The sequence below is a fragment of the Heloderma suspectum genome, chromosome 2, assembly GCF_057233095.1.
Source record: "Heloderma suspectum isolate Gila_16-S chromosome 2, 16-S_ref, whole genome shotgun sequence".
Lineage (NCBI taxonomy): Eukaryota > Metazoa > Chordata > Lepidosauria > Squamata > Helodermatidae > Heloderma > Heloderma suspectum.
This window is the reverse complement of record NC_139459.1, coordinates 134,359,587-134,374,916: the sequence shown is the minus strand read 5'-3', so window position 1 is coordinate 134,374,916 and position 15,330 is coordinate 134,359,587. Positions and strand designations below refer to the sequence as shown.

The 15,330-nt window shown below is 44.2% G+C and overlaps 1 protein-coding gene across 3 annotated transcripts in view; it reads left to right on the top strand.

Annotated features, from left to right (window-relative positions):
• PIGG (phosphatidylinositol glycan anchor biosynthesis class G (EMM blood group)) overlaps positions 1-15,042 on the top strand; it is a 67,166-nt gene extending 52,124 nt beyond the window's left edge. For 2 of the 3 annotated variants that reach the window (XM_084834833.1, XM_084834831.1), the window contains exon 13: positions 9,834-15,042. In XM_084834833.1, coding sequence (XP_084690959.1) covers positions 9,834-10,059 — 226 coding nt within the window. In that variant the 3' untranslated portion in view covers positions 10,060-15,042. The other variant, XM_084834832.1, reaches the window with a different exon arrangement.
• The last annotated feature ends 288 nt before the right edge of the window (positions 15,043-15,330 follow it).

The window sequence follows — 15,330 nt, the reverse complement described above, 5'->3', positions numbered from 1 at the left end:
CTATGTTAAATGCAGACACTTCCTATTACAAACTCAAGACATAGAACAGCCACCCAAAGTACAGCGAAAAGATTAATTACGTTACACGGGAGTGTCAAAATTCCTGCCTGGACTGCTTGATTACACTTCCTATATTCCAATAAGCTGCGAATATTCAGGTTCTTAAAATAGGTTCTGAATCTAATTGTGTAAGTGTCTCCTCTCCCTTTCTGAAACCTCACCAAATGGGGTGAACTTTACCATAGATAGTATAATTCAGAACTTTTTTTTATGAAACAAAACACCAGTGCTCTGTTGAAGGCCTCTCTGCAGATTTCCCATGACTAGCTAATTCAGTTCTTGCAGCAAGAGTCATACGAACACCAATTTCTTAATGTCTTTTTTTCTAATACCTTTAAATAGATAACTAGAAAAATAACTGATGGGGAGGGAATGGAGATGGGGAGGGAATGGAGAATTGTGTGTTTGCCTGGTTCGCATGTAACGACAACCTGGAGTATGGGTTGGGTATGGGTTGAAAATGGGTTGTTGTTGAGTCATGGGTTGTTGAATTGTGTGTTATCGTTATGTGCAAACCCTGCAGTGTGGTTTAACTATGGGTCGTTAACCATGCACAACCCAGGAAGAGAACCCAGAGTTTGTTGTTGGGTTGTGAACTCTGGATTGTTCATGGTTAACAGCCTTTACCTGAACCTTAGTGCAGGGTTCGCATGTAATGACAAACCATGAGAAGCAGCAGCTAGCAGGTACGTTACTTTGCTGTTTCATTAAAACACAACTTCTTTATTGATTTTTACCTGTTGGCTTTGAGGTGTGGGATCCATGGCTTAGCACTAACTGTTCTTTTCAGTTGCAGCATTCGGTCCTTCATTATATGAAATAATGAGATGAGTGCCTCTGAACAGGTACAAAGTGGCTTTCCTTCATTCATGAATAGCTGCAATTCACAGTGCAATCCTATACATGTCTACTCAGAAGACATGTGTATTTGCTTCAGTTTGCCTGTGTGAAATGGGTTTCTGTTCTGTCACACACACACACCCCCGGCCCATTTTAAATCTTGAACAAGTGGACACTGCAACTAATTGTTGCAGTGTGGAATGCTTCTGTTCAGTGTTACAGCAACCCAGCCATGTCCTTTTCTAGGATAACACATTGCACCCTTCCTCCCCTCAACCCAGCTAAGATGGAGGACAGAATGGATCCCTGATGCACCTTGTAACAAGTGCCATATGGCTGAAGTGAAGTCCCCCAATGCCATCTTCTGGAATTGGCCCTCCACGTAGGAATCATGCTTCCAGCCACCAATCTCCAATCCAGTAAGCCTATCACAAGGATACAAAAGGTTGATAGTGTTGGAACACTATAGAGACACAGTAGAATCAACAAGATTTCGCTCCCCCTTTCTCTTTCCCAGTACTGGTTATCCCATTAGGGCAGGTGTGGGCAAAGGGTAGCCTTCCAGATGTTTTGGCCTACAGCTCCCATCAGCCCTAGCCAGCATAGCCAGTGGTGAGGACTGATGAGAGTTGTAGGCCAGAAATCTGGAGGACCACAAGTTGACCACCTCTGCATTAGAGCAAGCCGGGCAGTTCCAGTTCCAAATCTGGGCTGGAATCCAAACTGAAATGGATCCAGATTATCTCAGTGATCCTTATAATGTGTTAGGCCGGTCCCTGTTATCTCTATATTGCAGACTGCATGAGCGATGGCTTGAGTGAAATGGAATTTGAACTGGGGACTTCTAGTTCACAGTTCTGTTGGAAGGAGCCCATATATCACTACTTATATTCTCCACTTTTAAGAGTAAGTGAATAAAATCTGGTTTTGAATTACTGCAGATTACATGGAGTGTTTTGTGATCAAAAAGTAGAGCCAGACTCTTCAGTTTGTTGCCTGATATGGAAATCTATTTTTAGGCCTACAACAACCTTTGCTGCGTTTGTACCCTTCCCATTAAATTTGATGGTTAGTATGTTCAGTGGTGCATTGCTTAGTTTACCAAATGCTTTGGTATTTCATCACTACAGAACTGTTGGGCACCTATTGTGCATCAGAGAGATTGCCTGTGCGTGTGTAAAGCTGTTTTGCATTGCAAAACAGTTATCTCATTTCCCATTCCCCTCCAATCCTTTATTAAACTTAATAAGCTGGTTTCTGTGCAGTACACAATTCCAGCTTTGGCTGGATAACCTGCATAAATATGTTCTCCCAGGATGCAGAGGCTGTGTTGTCAAGAGTCCCGTAGCAGCAGCCACCAAATCACAAGATCTTATTCACTGGAGTGCTAATGCTCCTCACGCATACGCGCACATGGAGGGCTGTTTCACTGACTGTGGTTCATCAATAGGCTAATGGAGAAGGGGAAAAACTCTAGTAAAGCCCAGCATTCAAGCGGCCTCATTTCAGTTAACAAATTGCAACGTGTTCTGCATCTTTCCTCCCACCTCCTGAAAATAGGAGTGGGGATCTTTGCAAGGAGCATGCCTGCCCATTGCTGTGAGAGCTAATAGAAGAAATATATGTAATGTGTACGTTGACAGTTTCTCTGAAAGCATGGCTGAAAAGTGGCTAATATAGGTTTTAAATACATTAAATATGTAAGAGTGACGTACACCTCTGATTTTTAATCCAGAACAAAATCTGTCCCCCAGATATCAAAGCTGAGGAAACGCTGGTCAAATTTGCAATTGGAAAGCAATGGAATGAATGAATCTAGTGTCCCTCTACGTCCACGCTCTGTTATGTGAACTACTTTATCTTTACCTTGAGTAGTTCCTGATGCACAGTTACATTCATGGTAGCTGGCATGTGCCTTGATTATCATGTTGCCCAAGTAGGTCCCCCTGATGTGCCTCCCAGCTGATACTTGGTGATGAGCTCTAGAGCCATGCATAGAATCAAAGTTAGGAAGTCACTATTCCTTTAAAACTATCGTCTTGTGCGCATTGCAGCCAGGGGGAGGGGGGCCTTGTCATGTTGAGCAAATGGAGAGAACTGCTTCTTTTCTCTCAACCCTTGAGGAGCAAATTGGCAAAAGACCAATGACTAGCAGAGAGCCAAATGGCTCAAGCTGAATAGGATAGGCTTTCTGCCACTTTGGTGGCTATGATCTTAACTCTTCAGTCTTTATTAATGAAGTAGGATTGGCCTATCACCTCTTGGCACTTAAACTCAGATTCTTCCATAAAACGTAGTGGGCTGTTGAGTCTTTTGCTAAAATCAGTACAATCTCCCTTTGGCCTCCTTGTATTTGGCCTTGAGTGTTAAACTCAAACTGGAAAATCTTGTCCAGTAACCTGGTATGAAATCCCCCTGGCAATCCATGTGGAACGTCGCTCTGCTGACTTCCCGTTTCAAAACTTGAGCAAAGGAAACCAGCTGAATGTCCTCACCTATTGAAGAGTACCTGGATTCACAGTACGGATCAATTACAATTTCTTAAAACTTGTTTGTTGAAAGGAGAGGGCAAACAGGGAAAATGTTCAATAATATTCAGGTTACAGTTTGTTGCAAGATCACCAGAATGCCTTGATAAGGCCTTTGGCCCCTCCCCTAAAAATGTCTTGTTTGTTACTGCAAGGGGCTATGACAGCTGTGGGAAAGCCAGAGGGGGACAACTTGAGCAGGAGAGCTCAGAATGCTAAAGTGTGTGATGGGCTTGTAGTGCGACCCCCCCCCCCCGCCCCCAGCCAGAGTTGTATCACTAGCATCATAAGGCATAAAGGGAAGGGGAAGGGAGAATCTGAAAACCCATAAGGTGACTTACTTCCAGGTGTTAAATACTTTCCTCCTCCACAGTTGTAACAATAAAATTGGTCAAGTTCCAAGGCGTTGAACCTCTTTCATCCAGACAAGACAGAGGTGCTCCTGGTCAGTCGAAAGGTCGATCAGGGAATAGGGATACAGCTTGTGCTGGATGGGGTTACACTCCCCCTGAAGACACAGGTTCGCAGCTTGGGTGTACTTCTGGATTCAGCCCTGAGCCTGGATGCCCAGGTTTCAGCGGTGGCCAGGAGTGCATTTGCACAGTTAAAGCTCGTGCGCCAGCTGCGCCCGTTCCTTGAGACGTCTGACTTAGCCACAGTGACACACACCTTAGTTACATCCCGTTTGGATTACTGTAACGCGCTCTACGTGGGGCTGCCTCAGAAGAGTGTTCGGAAACTTCAGCTGGTTCAAAGAACTGCAGCCAGACTGCTGACTGGGGCTGGTTACAGGGAGCATGCAACTCCCCTGTTAAAACAGCTTCACTGGCTTCTAGTCTGTTTCCGGGCACAATTCAAAGTGCTGGTTATGTCCTATAAAGCCCTATACGGCTCGGGCCCAGGTTATCTGAAAGACCGTATTCTCCCTTATGAGCCTACTCGTGCCCTGAGATCTTCAGGGGAAGCCCTTCTCGCCATCCTGCCATCATCACAGGCACACCTGGCGGGGACGCGGGAGAGGGCCTTCTCGGTGGCTGCCCCAAGGCTCTGGAACTCCCTTCCCAGGGAGGCGAGAGTGGCACCCTCCTTGATATGTTTTCGCAGGCATGCAAGAACTTTTTTGTTCCAGCAGGCCTTTGGGGATAACTAGTTTTATACAGTTGTATTTATATTTCTATGTATAGGTTTTAATTGTAGCAGTTTTAACGTAAGGCCGCCTTGAGTCCCAGTATTGGGAAAAAGGTGGGATATAAATAAATATAATAAATATAATAATAATAATAATTTCAGCCTGAAAGCCAAACTGAGTTTTGAAGATTTGGGGGCGGGGGATTCCAGAGGTGGGTGGGTCCAAAGTCAAAAGGGGCAGGGGCAAAAATGCCAACAATATCAGCACATTTTAGCTTAAAGTAAAGAGTCACACTAGATTTAGTGTTCACGCTTGACAGACTAATTTCCGCTGGAGATCCCCAAGCTGGTGATGACCAACTTCTTCAGCTCAGGCAAAGATTCCCCCAGTCATTCTGCTTCCCCATCAGTTTGACCAGGGAGAGTCTCTTCCTCACAACTGAAGAACCTGGCAGGCAGCTTCTCACCGGGTGAGAAGCATCCCTCTCCTCCAGAAGTGGGCAGCTGCCCCAGGGGTTTCTCTATCATTGCAGCTCTTGGACTGGCCAGCCCCAGTCTATGTGCTTAAAGAGAGAAGCACAAGTAAAAAGCACTGAGTGAGGCTGTATTTCTCATTCCACTGGAAGGAAGGGAAGGGCACCGGACAGATATGAAAAAGTCTTGTTTCCACTGGGAAGGGCACCTGACAGGACAGCTATGGCCCCTTCCGTATCTCTCCCACGAGGAGAAACAATTTCAGCAGGGGCTACATGTTGCCTACAGACCGCCTGTTGACCAAGCCTCCTCAAAGCTCTCAGTTCTTTTGAAAGCTAGTGTTGTGGACCAGACGATAAAAGGAAGTCCTTCTTCACACAGTGCGTAGTTAAATGATGAAATTCAGTTCCACGATATAGAGTGATGGCCACCATTTTGGATAGCTTTAAAAGGGAAAGGGACAAATTTCATGGAGAAGGCTGTCAGTGGTTTCTAGTCCTGATGTCTCTATGCTACCTCCAGTATTGGAGGCAGTATGCCTATGTACACTGTTGCTGGGGAACATGGGTGGGAGGGTGCTGTTGCACTCATGTCCTGCTGCTGGGTTTCCCATGGGCAGCTGTGTGAACAGAATGCTGGACTAGATGGACCCTTGGTCTGATCCAGCATGGCTCTTATGTCCTTATGGTAGCGTTATGCTTAGTTTGGACAGATCTGGGCTGAAATCCCCACCCAGTCATGAAGCTCACTGGGCAGATGGACAGTTTTACATAGACCACAGCAGTGCCCCATAATCTGCATGGGCACGCTGCCTGCCTTTTTAAAAAAACTTAGTTTATTTATTTATTTATATTCTACATTTCTGCCAAAAATGTTACTCAAGGGGACCAGTAGTAATAGAAATACAGATTAAAACAGAATCTTAATTAAAACAGGTCAATTAAAAGCACAACAAAAGAAATAAACAGTACTCAACCAGTTAAAACCCCCTTCATCACAAACCGGCTTACATGCTGTAGGCCTGCCTTAATAAAGACCTATTTGCCTGCCAGAGGAAAGCCAACAAAGAGGGAGCCAACCCTGGCTTGCCTTGGCAGGGAGTTTCAGAGCCTGGGATGGACTTGTTTGCAGAGGCACCCCTGCATGTGTTATGGAGTCACCGTCTCACAGCCTAACATCCCTCATGGGTCTGTTGTGAGGAAAATATGCAGTAATCTCATACACACTGCCCTTGACTCCTTGAAGGAAGACCATGGATAGGAATGTGGTAAATTCCATTACCTAGGCACTTTCAGCAGCCATTTTGTAACAAAGTTCCGGTGTTTTGTGTCTATGCTTTTCTGTGAATTTGAAATTTTGGATATCAACGGAAGGTAGCTAGAGGAATGTAGCTAGTTCAGGGAGTAAATAAAAAGTTGATTCTGTGGTTGCTTAGGGATTTATTAGAAATTAGCTTCAGTTCATTTTTGATCAGGATTTTACTCGTTAGCACCTTCCGGACGCAATCTGCGATGGAAGTCCGTACGTTTCTGAGCTTGCAGTGTGATTCGCAGACCAAAAAATAAATAAATGCTTTCAACAGCATTTATTTGAAGTGAGTACATGTTTCAATTATGGAAGAAGAATGTGCACATTTCAAAAATGCATGCAATTGATGCGTACACTTGGAAAAATACGCACAGAACTACACACAGATTTTCATGTGAGGGAAAAAAAAAAAAACAGCTCGCACTCTGATACGGAGTCAAGTTGGACTGAGCTTCGAGATGGAATTTGGAGAATTTCAGCAAGCTCAAGTTTTGCTGATTCGCACGTCCCTATGGTTACTACATTTTAAGATACTATCTACTACGTGTAGTTGTTATACACCTGCAGCCTGGAGCATTACATGGACCACAGGATGTGGTTAAATCACATTTTGTATGTACACACTCCCACCATTGTCTTGTCTGCTGAGGAACCCTAGCTTCTCTGCCATGGAGTGCCTGCGCATTGCACTGAGTTTACGCAGAGCATTATCCAGCCCTGTTGCATCTTGCCATTGGCCTGTGAGAACTGATACTATACCCAAGAAACATGTAATAGTTGTCATGGTCTGGGGTGGCATGCTGCCTTTGAAGGAATCTTCTTCAGAGGAAGAGCCAGAACTCCTGGAGGAAGATCACAATGAGGAGCAGTCCATGCCAGGAGAGTGGGAGACAGACCAAGAGGAGCCTGGGCCCTTAGGGGAGATGTCTCTGGCTCCATACTTGCAAGCGGAGGAGGGGTCTGCATCTGAGAAGGAGATTGAACAACCACCTGGCCCTTGAGAATGGTGGTGACTCAAGAGCCATGTCAGAGCCACCACTGTGAGAAGAAGTGTCCAGTTGCAGAGGAAGGCTCCTCATGAGTAAAGAGCTCCTTGTGAGTAGGGCCCTCCTCATGAGGAGAGCTTCTTCCATAAGCCTCTGATGTGTTCTAGCTGAACCTGGGTGTGGGCTTGGGAGGCTTGGCCATGTAGGTCTTCAGTTGAGACCCACTAGCTGCTGGAGCAACATCTTAAGTTCAGCTCCCAGTACACTGAAAACCTTGCTTCTCCTTGGACTGAACATCTGTGCTGTTGACCTCTGGACTCCTGGTAAGACCCTGCTTTTGGACTGCCCTTTTTTCTGGATGGGGAATACTGTCCTTTTGACCTTTTGCTTGCTTGTTGACTTTGCTTAATGGATTTGCTCCAGAGCTGAGCCTGACCCAGCCATAGCGGGGACAATACTTTCCTGTGGCCACATGTTGCCAGGTAATGTTCAGTAATGCTGGGTCATTCAGGGAAGCTTGTCTGCCATTATTGATTTCCTCACTGAGGAACCCTTGGCATTCTTTCAAGGAAACGACGGTTTCCCTGGAACACGCTTGGAGAACCACTGCTGTAAAATCTTGTTGCTGCTTGGCAGCCGTTCCCTTCAGACATGTCGCCTTTGCGTTCTTCCCCAATTCCCCATTCAGTGAGAGCTGTCTTCGTCCATGTATGAGCAGGCTATTATTCCTTTTATTTCCTGACTCGTCCTACGATAAAGCCTTCTCTTTAGGGTGGGGTTGCAAAGTGTTGTGTGTATATCTCCGGAATGACAGATGCACAGTTATGAGCGCGCCAGTGTGTGGAGTTTGGGGGTGGGGGGTGGCAGCAGTTGTGGTACTGCTTCTGTAACTGCCATATGCTGACTGCCAAATGGTTTCTCAAGCTGTCAAGCAGACATCTGGATATTTGTTTGGCATTGGATGGTTCCCATCACTCCTGTCATTTTCTTGGGCCTGCTGTGAAACGTAGCAGCAGCAACATATCCATCAGAAGCCCCTACGAAGTACAGAACTGCGCAGCCCGTCAAGTGCCAGAATTCTCCATATGAAGCATGGAGAGACATAGTAGCTCTTGATCAGTGTAAAGGCTTAAGAAATCATTTATTTCCCACTGGCAAATGGACCTAGCTTCGCATGGGTTGGAAGAGCCCTTAGTTTGATACAGCAAAGCATGCAAACGCGCTTACGCAGAGTGGACGCCTTGTGGCTGCCCCATCTGAGCAAAGCTATGCCCACTGGCAACCCTAGGCACAGCCCTTGCCAAGGTGCGCCCCCTGTGGGAGAGGCCTGCTCACTCCATTCCCCAGAGTGGGAACTGCCCCACAGCAGGGGGCAGGCATATGGTTCTGCCCCTCGGCCTGCTAATCTCCCCCGGCTCCAAATTGTATGGGTTGCAAAGGTATGTGCTGGTTAGAGAGGTCTGTTTCTAGTGGCTGAAGATGTTACTGCAGGCTTCAACCACATGGACACATTGAAATCATTGTATGCATTTTAAGGGCAGAATAACCCCGAGATGCATACCCCTAGGCTCCCCTTAGTATGCACACCGAGTTTCAGGAGTCTGAGTTTCATAGTCTCAGCTCAATGGTTGCGACAGATGGACAGATAGACACACATCCTCTTCTGTTATTATAGATTTATATCTCACATACCAGTAGCGAACTCATTATCTAAGTACAGATTCTTATGTAGCCAAAATGGTACCATCCACACACAAAAGGGGGAGGTATCAGCAGGGTTGGGGAGGAACCCCATGGTTTGCAGAAGTACAAATAATATTTAGACTTCCCCAGCAAGAACTGAGACCGTCTTCAGTGGCCACTAAGGCTGTCCACAGAATGCTGGCTGACTGGATGGGGGAAACTAGGGAGGATGTGAAAGGAATGGAGTGTCCTAAAAGACTTGGCCAGGTAGAACGCTGAACAGGACGCTCCATACTGCAACATTTTGTTGCAGGTTCCACTTGCAGAGATTGTTGTAGGGACTCTATGGGGTTGGATGTATTTATTTGCACACTGACACCTTCCCCCAATCCCTCTGTTGGGACCAGGCGGCCTACCCAGATGGCAGATTGTGATCCCACTACAACAGAGTCCCCAAGTGCCATTCATTCTGGAGGGAGGAAAAGATGGAGAAATAACCATCTTGATAGGTGAGAATAAGGGTTAGCAGTTTGGAGTGTTCTACATTTTTTACATACATTTGTGATCGTTACAACAGCCCTGTAAAGTAGATTAGAGGATTAGACGTCACTCATTGTTTTTCGTTATGCAAGAGTAGGATAGAACACTGGAAACTGGTCTGTGTTCATTTTCTGAATGCTCTTCATCTTTCATTTATCACAGAGGCTTTTTTATACTGGCACACTCCTAAACAGATGTGAAGAACATTACAGAATGGGGCATTAACGCACACTCAAATTGAACAGATTGCATTTTGTGACATTTTTTAATTTATTATTATGGACAGGAATTCTGCAGCGATGGGGCATGGCTGTTTCTGTTACGTACTGCTCCGTTCCATCCCAGTTGCGGTGTACATCATCTTGGTCACGAGTCTGCGCTACCACCTCTTCATCTGGAGTGTCTTTTCGCCCAAGCTTCTCTATGAGGGAATGCACGTCTTCATCATGGCAGCCGTGTGCACCTTCTTCGCGGCAATGGATCAGAACCACTTGCATAAACTCAAAGACTGAAAGGAACTCTCAGGCAGAATCTTTAATAAATTTTATCAGCTGACTGCATTTCTACTGTATAATGTGGATTTTTGCCTCTAGATTATCCAATGAACTTCAAAGATCAATCTATTTTTAGCAAAAACATGTTTTATATATCAGCGATGTTGCAAGGAGTCCGTCCTGGAGTGCTGTTGTGGAGATAATGAGAGTTATCTCTAAACTGCAATTAAAAGGTTGTGAACGATTTGTGAGATGGCACACTCCCATCCCCTTCCCCATTGCCACTTCTCATGGCCCTCTTTAACCTCAGCTGAGCATTACATCAGCATAGATGTTAACTGCAGTGAAGGCTCTCTACTTAATTGGGATTCTTAACTAGAGTTTGAATCTGGTTAAACACGGGTTGACTTGGCACTTGGCTAGCTTGACGGTTAATATACAGTACATGCTGGCACCTTAACAATGGTTTTGGTGGGCAGTGGGAATTGGGCTGGAAGAGAGAGAAATCACAGCCCACTCCCAGCCTCTTCATTGCAGTTGAGAGATCACCCCTGATGCATTTGCACCAGGTTTTGGGCATCAGAACAGGAGTTGCCCTAAGGAGTTCTTACTCATTTTCATTCATTCATATTGGAGTTCTTCCATAGCAGATGAAAATCTACCAGGCTTTAATCGATTTGGGGTTTGGGGTTTCTGTCTGCCCCCAGGGTTTATATGTTGACATTTTATTTCCCTGTTGCTCCCCATCTCTCATTTGCTAAATGTGAATCATCTCTTTAGGAAGTTAAGTTTAATGTCCTCACCCAATTCTGTGGACAGCTGGCTGGTGGTCCTTATGCAAACGCTTAAAAACTGTGAAAAATAGCATACCTCGGGGGTCAAAGATGCAACACTAAATCAACATAATGGGCATTGAAATCAATTTATAAGTTCAGGGACTGAGATTTTAAAGAAGCCCTCTGAACTTGAGAGAGAACAGTGTTTCCATATAATGGGTTGGATCTGGATTTAAGCTGGATCAACCGTGCAGAGGGACCTTTTGCGAGGCAGCAATTCCTGGATCCAGACCACTCTGTTTGAACTGATAATTTAATCCATGCAAGTTGAGGGTGGGGATGCTATTTTTTGTCATGCCCCCACTCAGCAGTGCTGCTTCCCAAATCATCCACCTCTAAGTCATGCCATGTCATAGTGCCTCCCAATTGCCCAGAATATAGTTTGGGAACAGGGCGTGGGTGAAAATAATATGCTTCACTCTCCCAGTCCCCAGAGCTGGTTTCAATGGAGGCAGGCAATGCATCCCAAAGCTAGATCCTCGGTTGCAGATGGAGGAGAACAAATCAGAAAGACATCACTGCACCTTCCAAACCAGGCCCCAGGTTTAGGGGACACAGTGCATCTTTAAAATGCTGCTTCCCCACAAGCCAATTACCTGCCTTCTGTTTGTTTTTGATATACTCTGAACATGATGGCACAGTGTGACAAGATGTTATAAACTGGAGATTTTATATAGATATGGATATATAATGTGTATGTGTAATACAATATACACATAGTGGTTATATGAACATAGCTTAGAGTTTCCTGTAGTTTGCTTTGATTGTTATTTCTGTAAATAGCAGTCAAAGAATATGAAAGAGCTCTGGCAGGCTTAAACAGCTGTCATATCCGAAAATGTGTATGAAATTCCTTATGAGCATTAACTGACCATTTTCTAGGTAAAAGTTACTAATTTCATTATTTTTGATAGCTGAATCTTGGCATGGAAATGTTACATATTACATATGTAATTATATAAATTGCCTTCCTACCAAAGCATGCCGGTACACTTGCAACTGACAGCAAGCTTTGTATAAGGTAAGTAGTGTAAAGTCGGTTTTTGAAAAGGAGTTATATTGATATGCTGTTTGTGGTAACTTTTATTCTCTTGAATTCAGACATTATCCTTCCTATACTGGCCTGACCAGATGCTAGGGTGTGTTTTTTTCTGAGAGTCTAATCAGAGTGGTAGGAATGGGTGCCAGTTTCAGGCCCATCATGTTTGAACAGGGGCCTGCTGCATTTATCTGAGCCAGCCTTGTGACCATTCTCAGATTTCAGGGAGGGGTGAACAAGTCATGGAGGCAGGAAAAGCCCACCTATACCTTAATCGCACTTGGTGGTCTATATTGCTGTGTGCTGCACTGGGGAGAGAGACCAAGAATAGGTAACACACCGATAGTGCTTCCAAGTACTGTCTAAAAAAGGTAAAAGGCAAAGGTGTCCCCAACCAGTCGTGTCTGACTCTAGGGTGCGGTGCTCATCCCCGTGTCTAAGCCGAAGAGCCAGCGCTGTCCGAAGACGCTTCCGTGGTCATGTGGCCGGCATGACTGAGCACTGAGGTGCACGGAACGCTGTTACCTTTCCCGCCGAGGCGGTACCTATTTATCTACTTGCAATTTCTTGCTTTCGAACTGCTAGGTTGGCAGAAGCTGGGACTGAAGACGGAGCTCACTCCGTCACGCAGCACTCGGGTCTCGAACTGCTGTCCTGCCGACCTTCCGGTCTGCAGTTCAGCGTCTTAACCACTAAGCCACCGCGACCCCCAATAAGTACTGTCTAAGCACGCCCCAAACACTTAAAGGTTCTCTTATATTCATCAAGAGTCAGATCTAAATGCCTTAGTAGGATACTTGTTGCTTCTCCTGTGCAGTGGGAAGTAAATGCTATGAGCACTAGTCATTTGCAAGGTCTTTTTATTGTATCTCTACAGAGATACAAATGAGGAATACAGAAGAGCTAACAATGGGTTTTCTCTAGCATCTCTGTATTTGCAGCTGTGGATCTCATTGTTTTAAACCACAGAACTCTGAAAGCACTTGATTATTTACATCTTACTGAAAGCTGTTAGAATGATAAGCAGCGACAGAGCAAGTAACCCTGCTATGGCAAAACGGGAGCAGCGGTAAATATTTTCCTCGCTTTTCAAACGCCCTTTCGTTATCTTTCTTGGACAGTGTTTTCCAAACGGAACTGACTGCCTGCACAGGAACCCCCCGCCCCGCCCCTCAGCACAGGGGTTTCCAAACTTTTGGGGTCATTGGGCACATGGGGAGTTTTAAGAGTGTAATGGGCGCACCAACCCTTTTGAGACTTCCGGTCGGAGCCAACGTCTCCCTTGTAGCATTCCGTGGAGTCTCCATGGGATGCTATCTCAAACAGCTTTTTAAAAGGTTGAAAAAGATTTCATCTCTCCCCTGGAATTAAAAGGGGAGTCAAGGCAGCATCTGGATGAAGTCTTGGTAAATTAGTCCTCTAGGCGAAGCGGCAGGGGGGCTGGATTCCGAGACTACCCTCCCAGAGCTTAATCATCACCAAAAGTTGTTTTGAAACTCCTATTTAAATAGGAGAAATTAGGGCTGATGTGCTCCATTATAATTTATGGATTAAGAAATACCAACAATATCTGAGGAATGGTTTAAGAAATATTAACAATATTTGAGGATATTTGAGGAACTGCAAGATCTGTTTGAAGAGAAACATGGGTACAGCAAGGAGAAAAAAAGGAAATGCATCTCCGCCTACTCCCCCCGTACCTCCTTTGGCAAAGGCGCTGAGATCTGAAAATATAGAGGGAGTTATTTACTCTGATAAAAACATGGTCTTCGCAATTAGCTGAATAGGCTAAAAGGCTGGACGTAATTCAAAATTCCATCACTTCCCTGCAAGGGACTGTGGATTTAATTAACACTTCTTGGCAAAAAATGGAGGCGAAGGTTAACGAGCTGGAAGATAGGGTGGCAGCCAACAAAACTGCGTCACAAGTTTTTAACAACTCGCTTGTCAGAATTTCTCATCTGGAGGCTTTTACGCGCAGGGCTAATGTACGTATAATTGGTATTAAGAATGTGCCTAGTGATGTAAATTTGTCTACTTTCGTAGATAAGCTTTTGCATGAGATACTCCCTGTGTGCCATCTGATTATTTACTTGATATTGAGCAGGCATTCCGTGTGCCAAATGCCAAAGGGACTGGCTATACGATTATAGTCCAATTTGCAAGAATCTCCACAAAAAATTATATCCTGTGTTTGGCAAGAGGGGGTGGAAATCTTTTTTGGAAACAAGATAAAGTTATGTTATTTCCAGATTACACCAAAGAAGTTGCTGAGAAAAGAAGACAATTCATTAAGGCGAAAAATCTGGCAAAACAAATGAACTTACAATATCACTTAAAATATCCTGCTACATTGTGCATTGTTTCTGAAGGTCAGATGAAGAAGTTCCCAGATCGTGAAATGGTGGAGGGGTAGCTAAATGCAAAAACGCGTGAGATTTCTGTTACAGCCCTATGAACTGGAATCCACAAACATGTTTTGTTAACTGGTTATGTTTCGTCTGAATGACTCGGGTTAGGCCAGAGTTAATTGCTTATATATATATATATATATATATATATCTGTCAGCTTTTTCTCATTTTTCTTTCTCCTTTTTTTAAAAATCCTTTTTCTTTAAAATGGATATGACATACTGTACCTAAATATACTGTTTGAGGGTGTATAGAAATGTGCACACTCATTTATATATCTGGTATAAAATATATTACTGATTGTTGTAATGTTGTTTTTAACCTTTATTATCATATAACATTATAAAATTTATTTGTGATTTGTTATCATTATTTATCCTTCTTAATCTCCTTCCTTTTTTATTATTATTACTATCCTTTTTATGAGACTGGCTGTATGGTCACTGGAAATGAATTGTAGGCCTGCTTCCTTGTTATAAGACTGATGACATGATAAGATTAATCATGCTGTATTGAATTGTAATTTTGCCAAGGTTATAGGTATAATTTTTAAGTAAATGGAATTTGAAGCCCATGTGTATTGGAGTTTAAATTTAATCATTTTAAATAATTTTTTTCCCTCCTTTTTGTTATTCCTGTGTCCTCTTAAGAATATTGTATTGTTGGGAAACTGCAGCTACCAATTAGGTTGTTGGTATTGTTTATTTCATTTATAAAGATAAAAAATAAAATAAAAGTTGTTTTTTTTTAAAAGAGTGTAATGGGCACACCCCCAAAATGGCTGTCATGGTGGCCCCTTGTCCATTTATAAAACGGCTGCCATAGCGGGCACGGCTGGTCACAAAACACTCATTTCCCAGAAGGCAAATTGGTGAGACTAAAGGAAAAATAACTTGCCCACAAACCTAAGTACGAGGCAGAGGTGGGGTCTGAGCTCCCAAACACAAAAACACTCTTTGAAACAAAACAAAGATGGCACTGGAGCATCACTGTGCTTTGCAG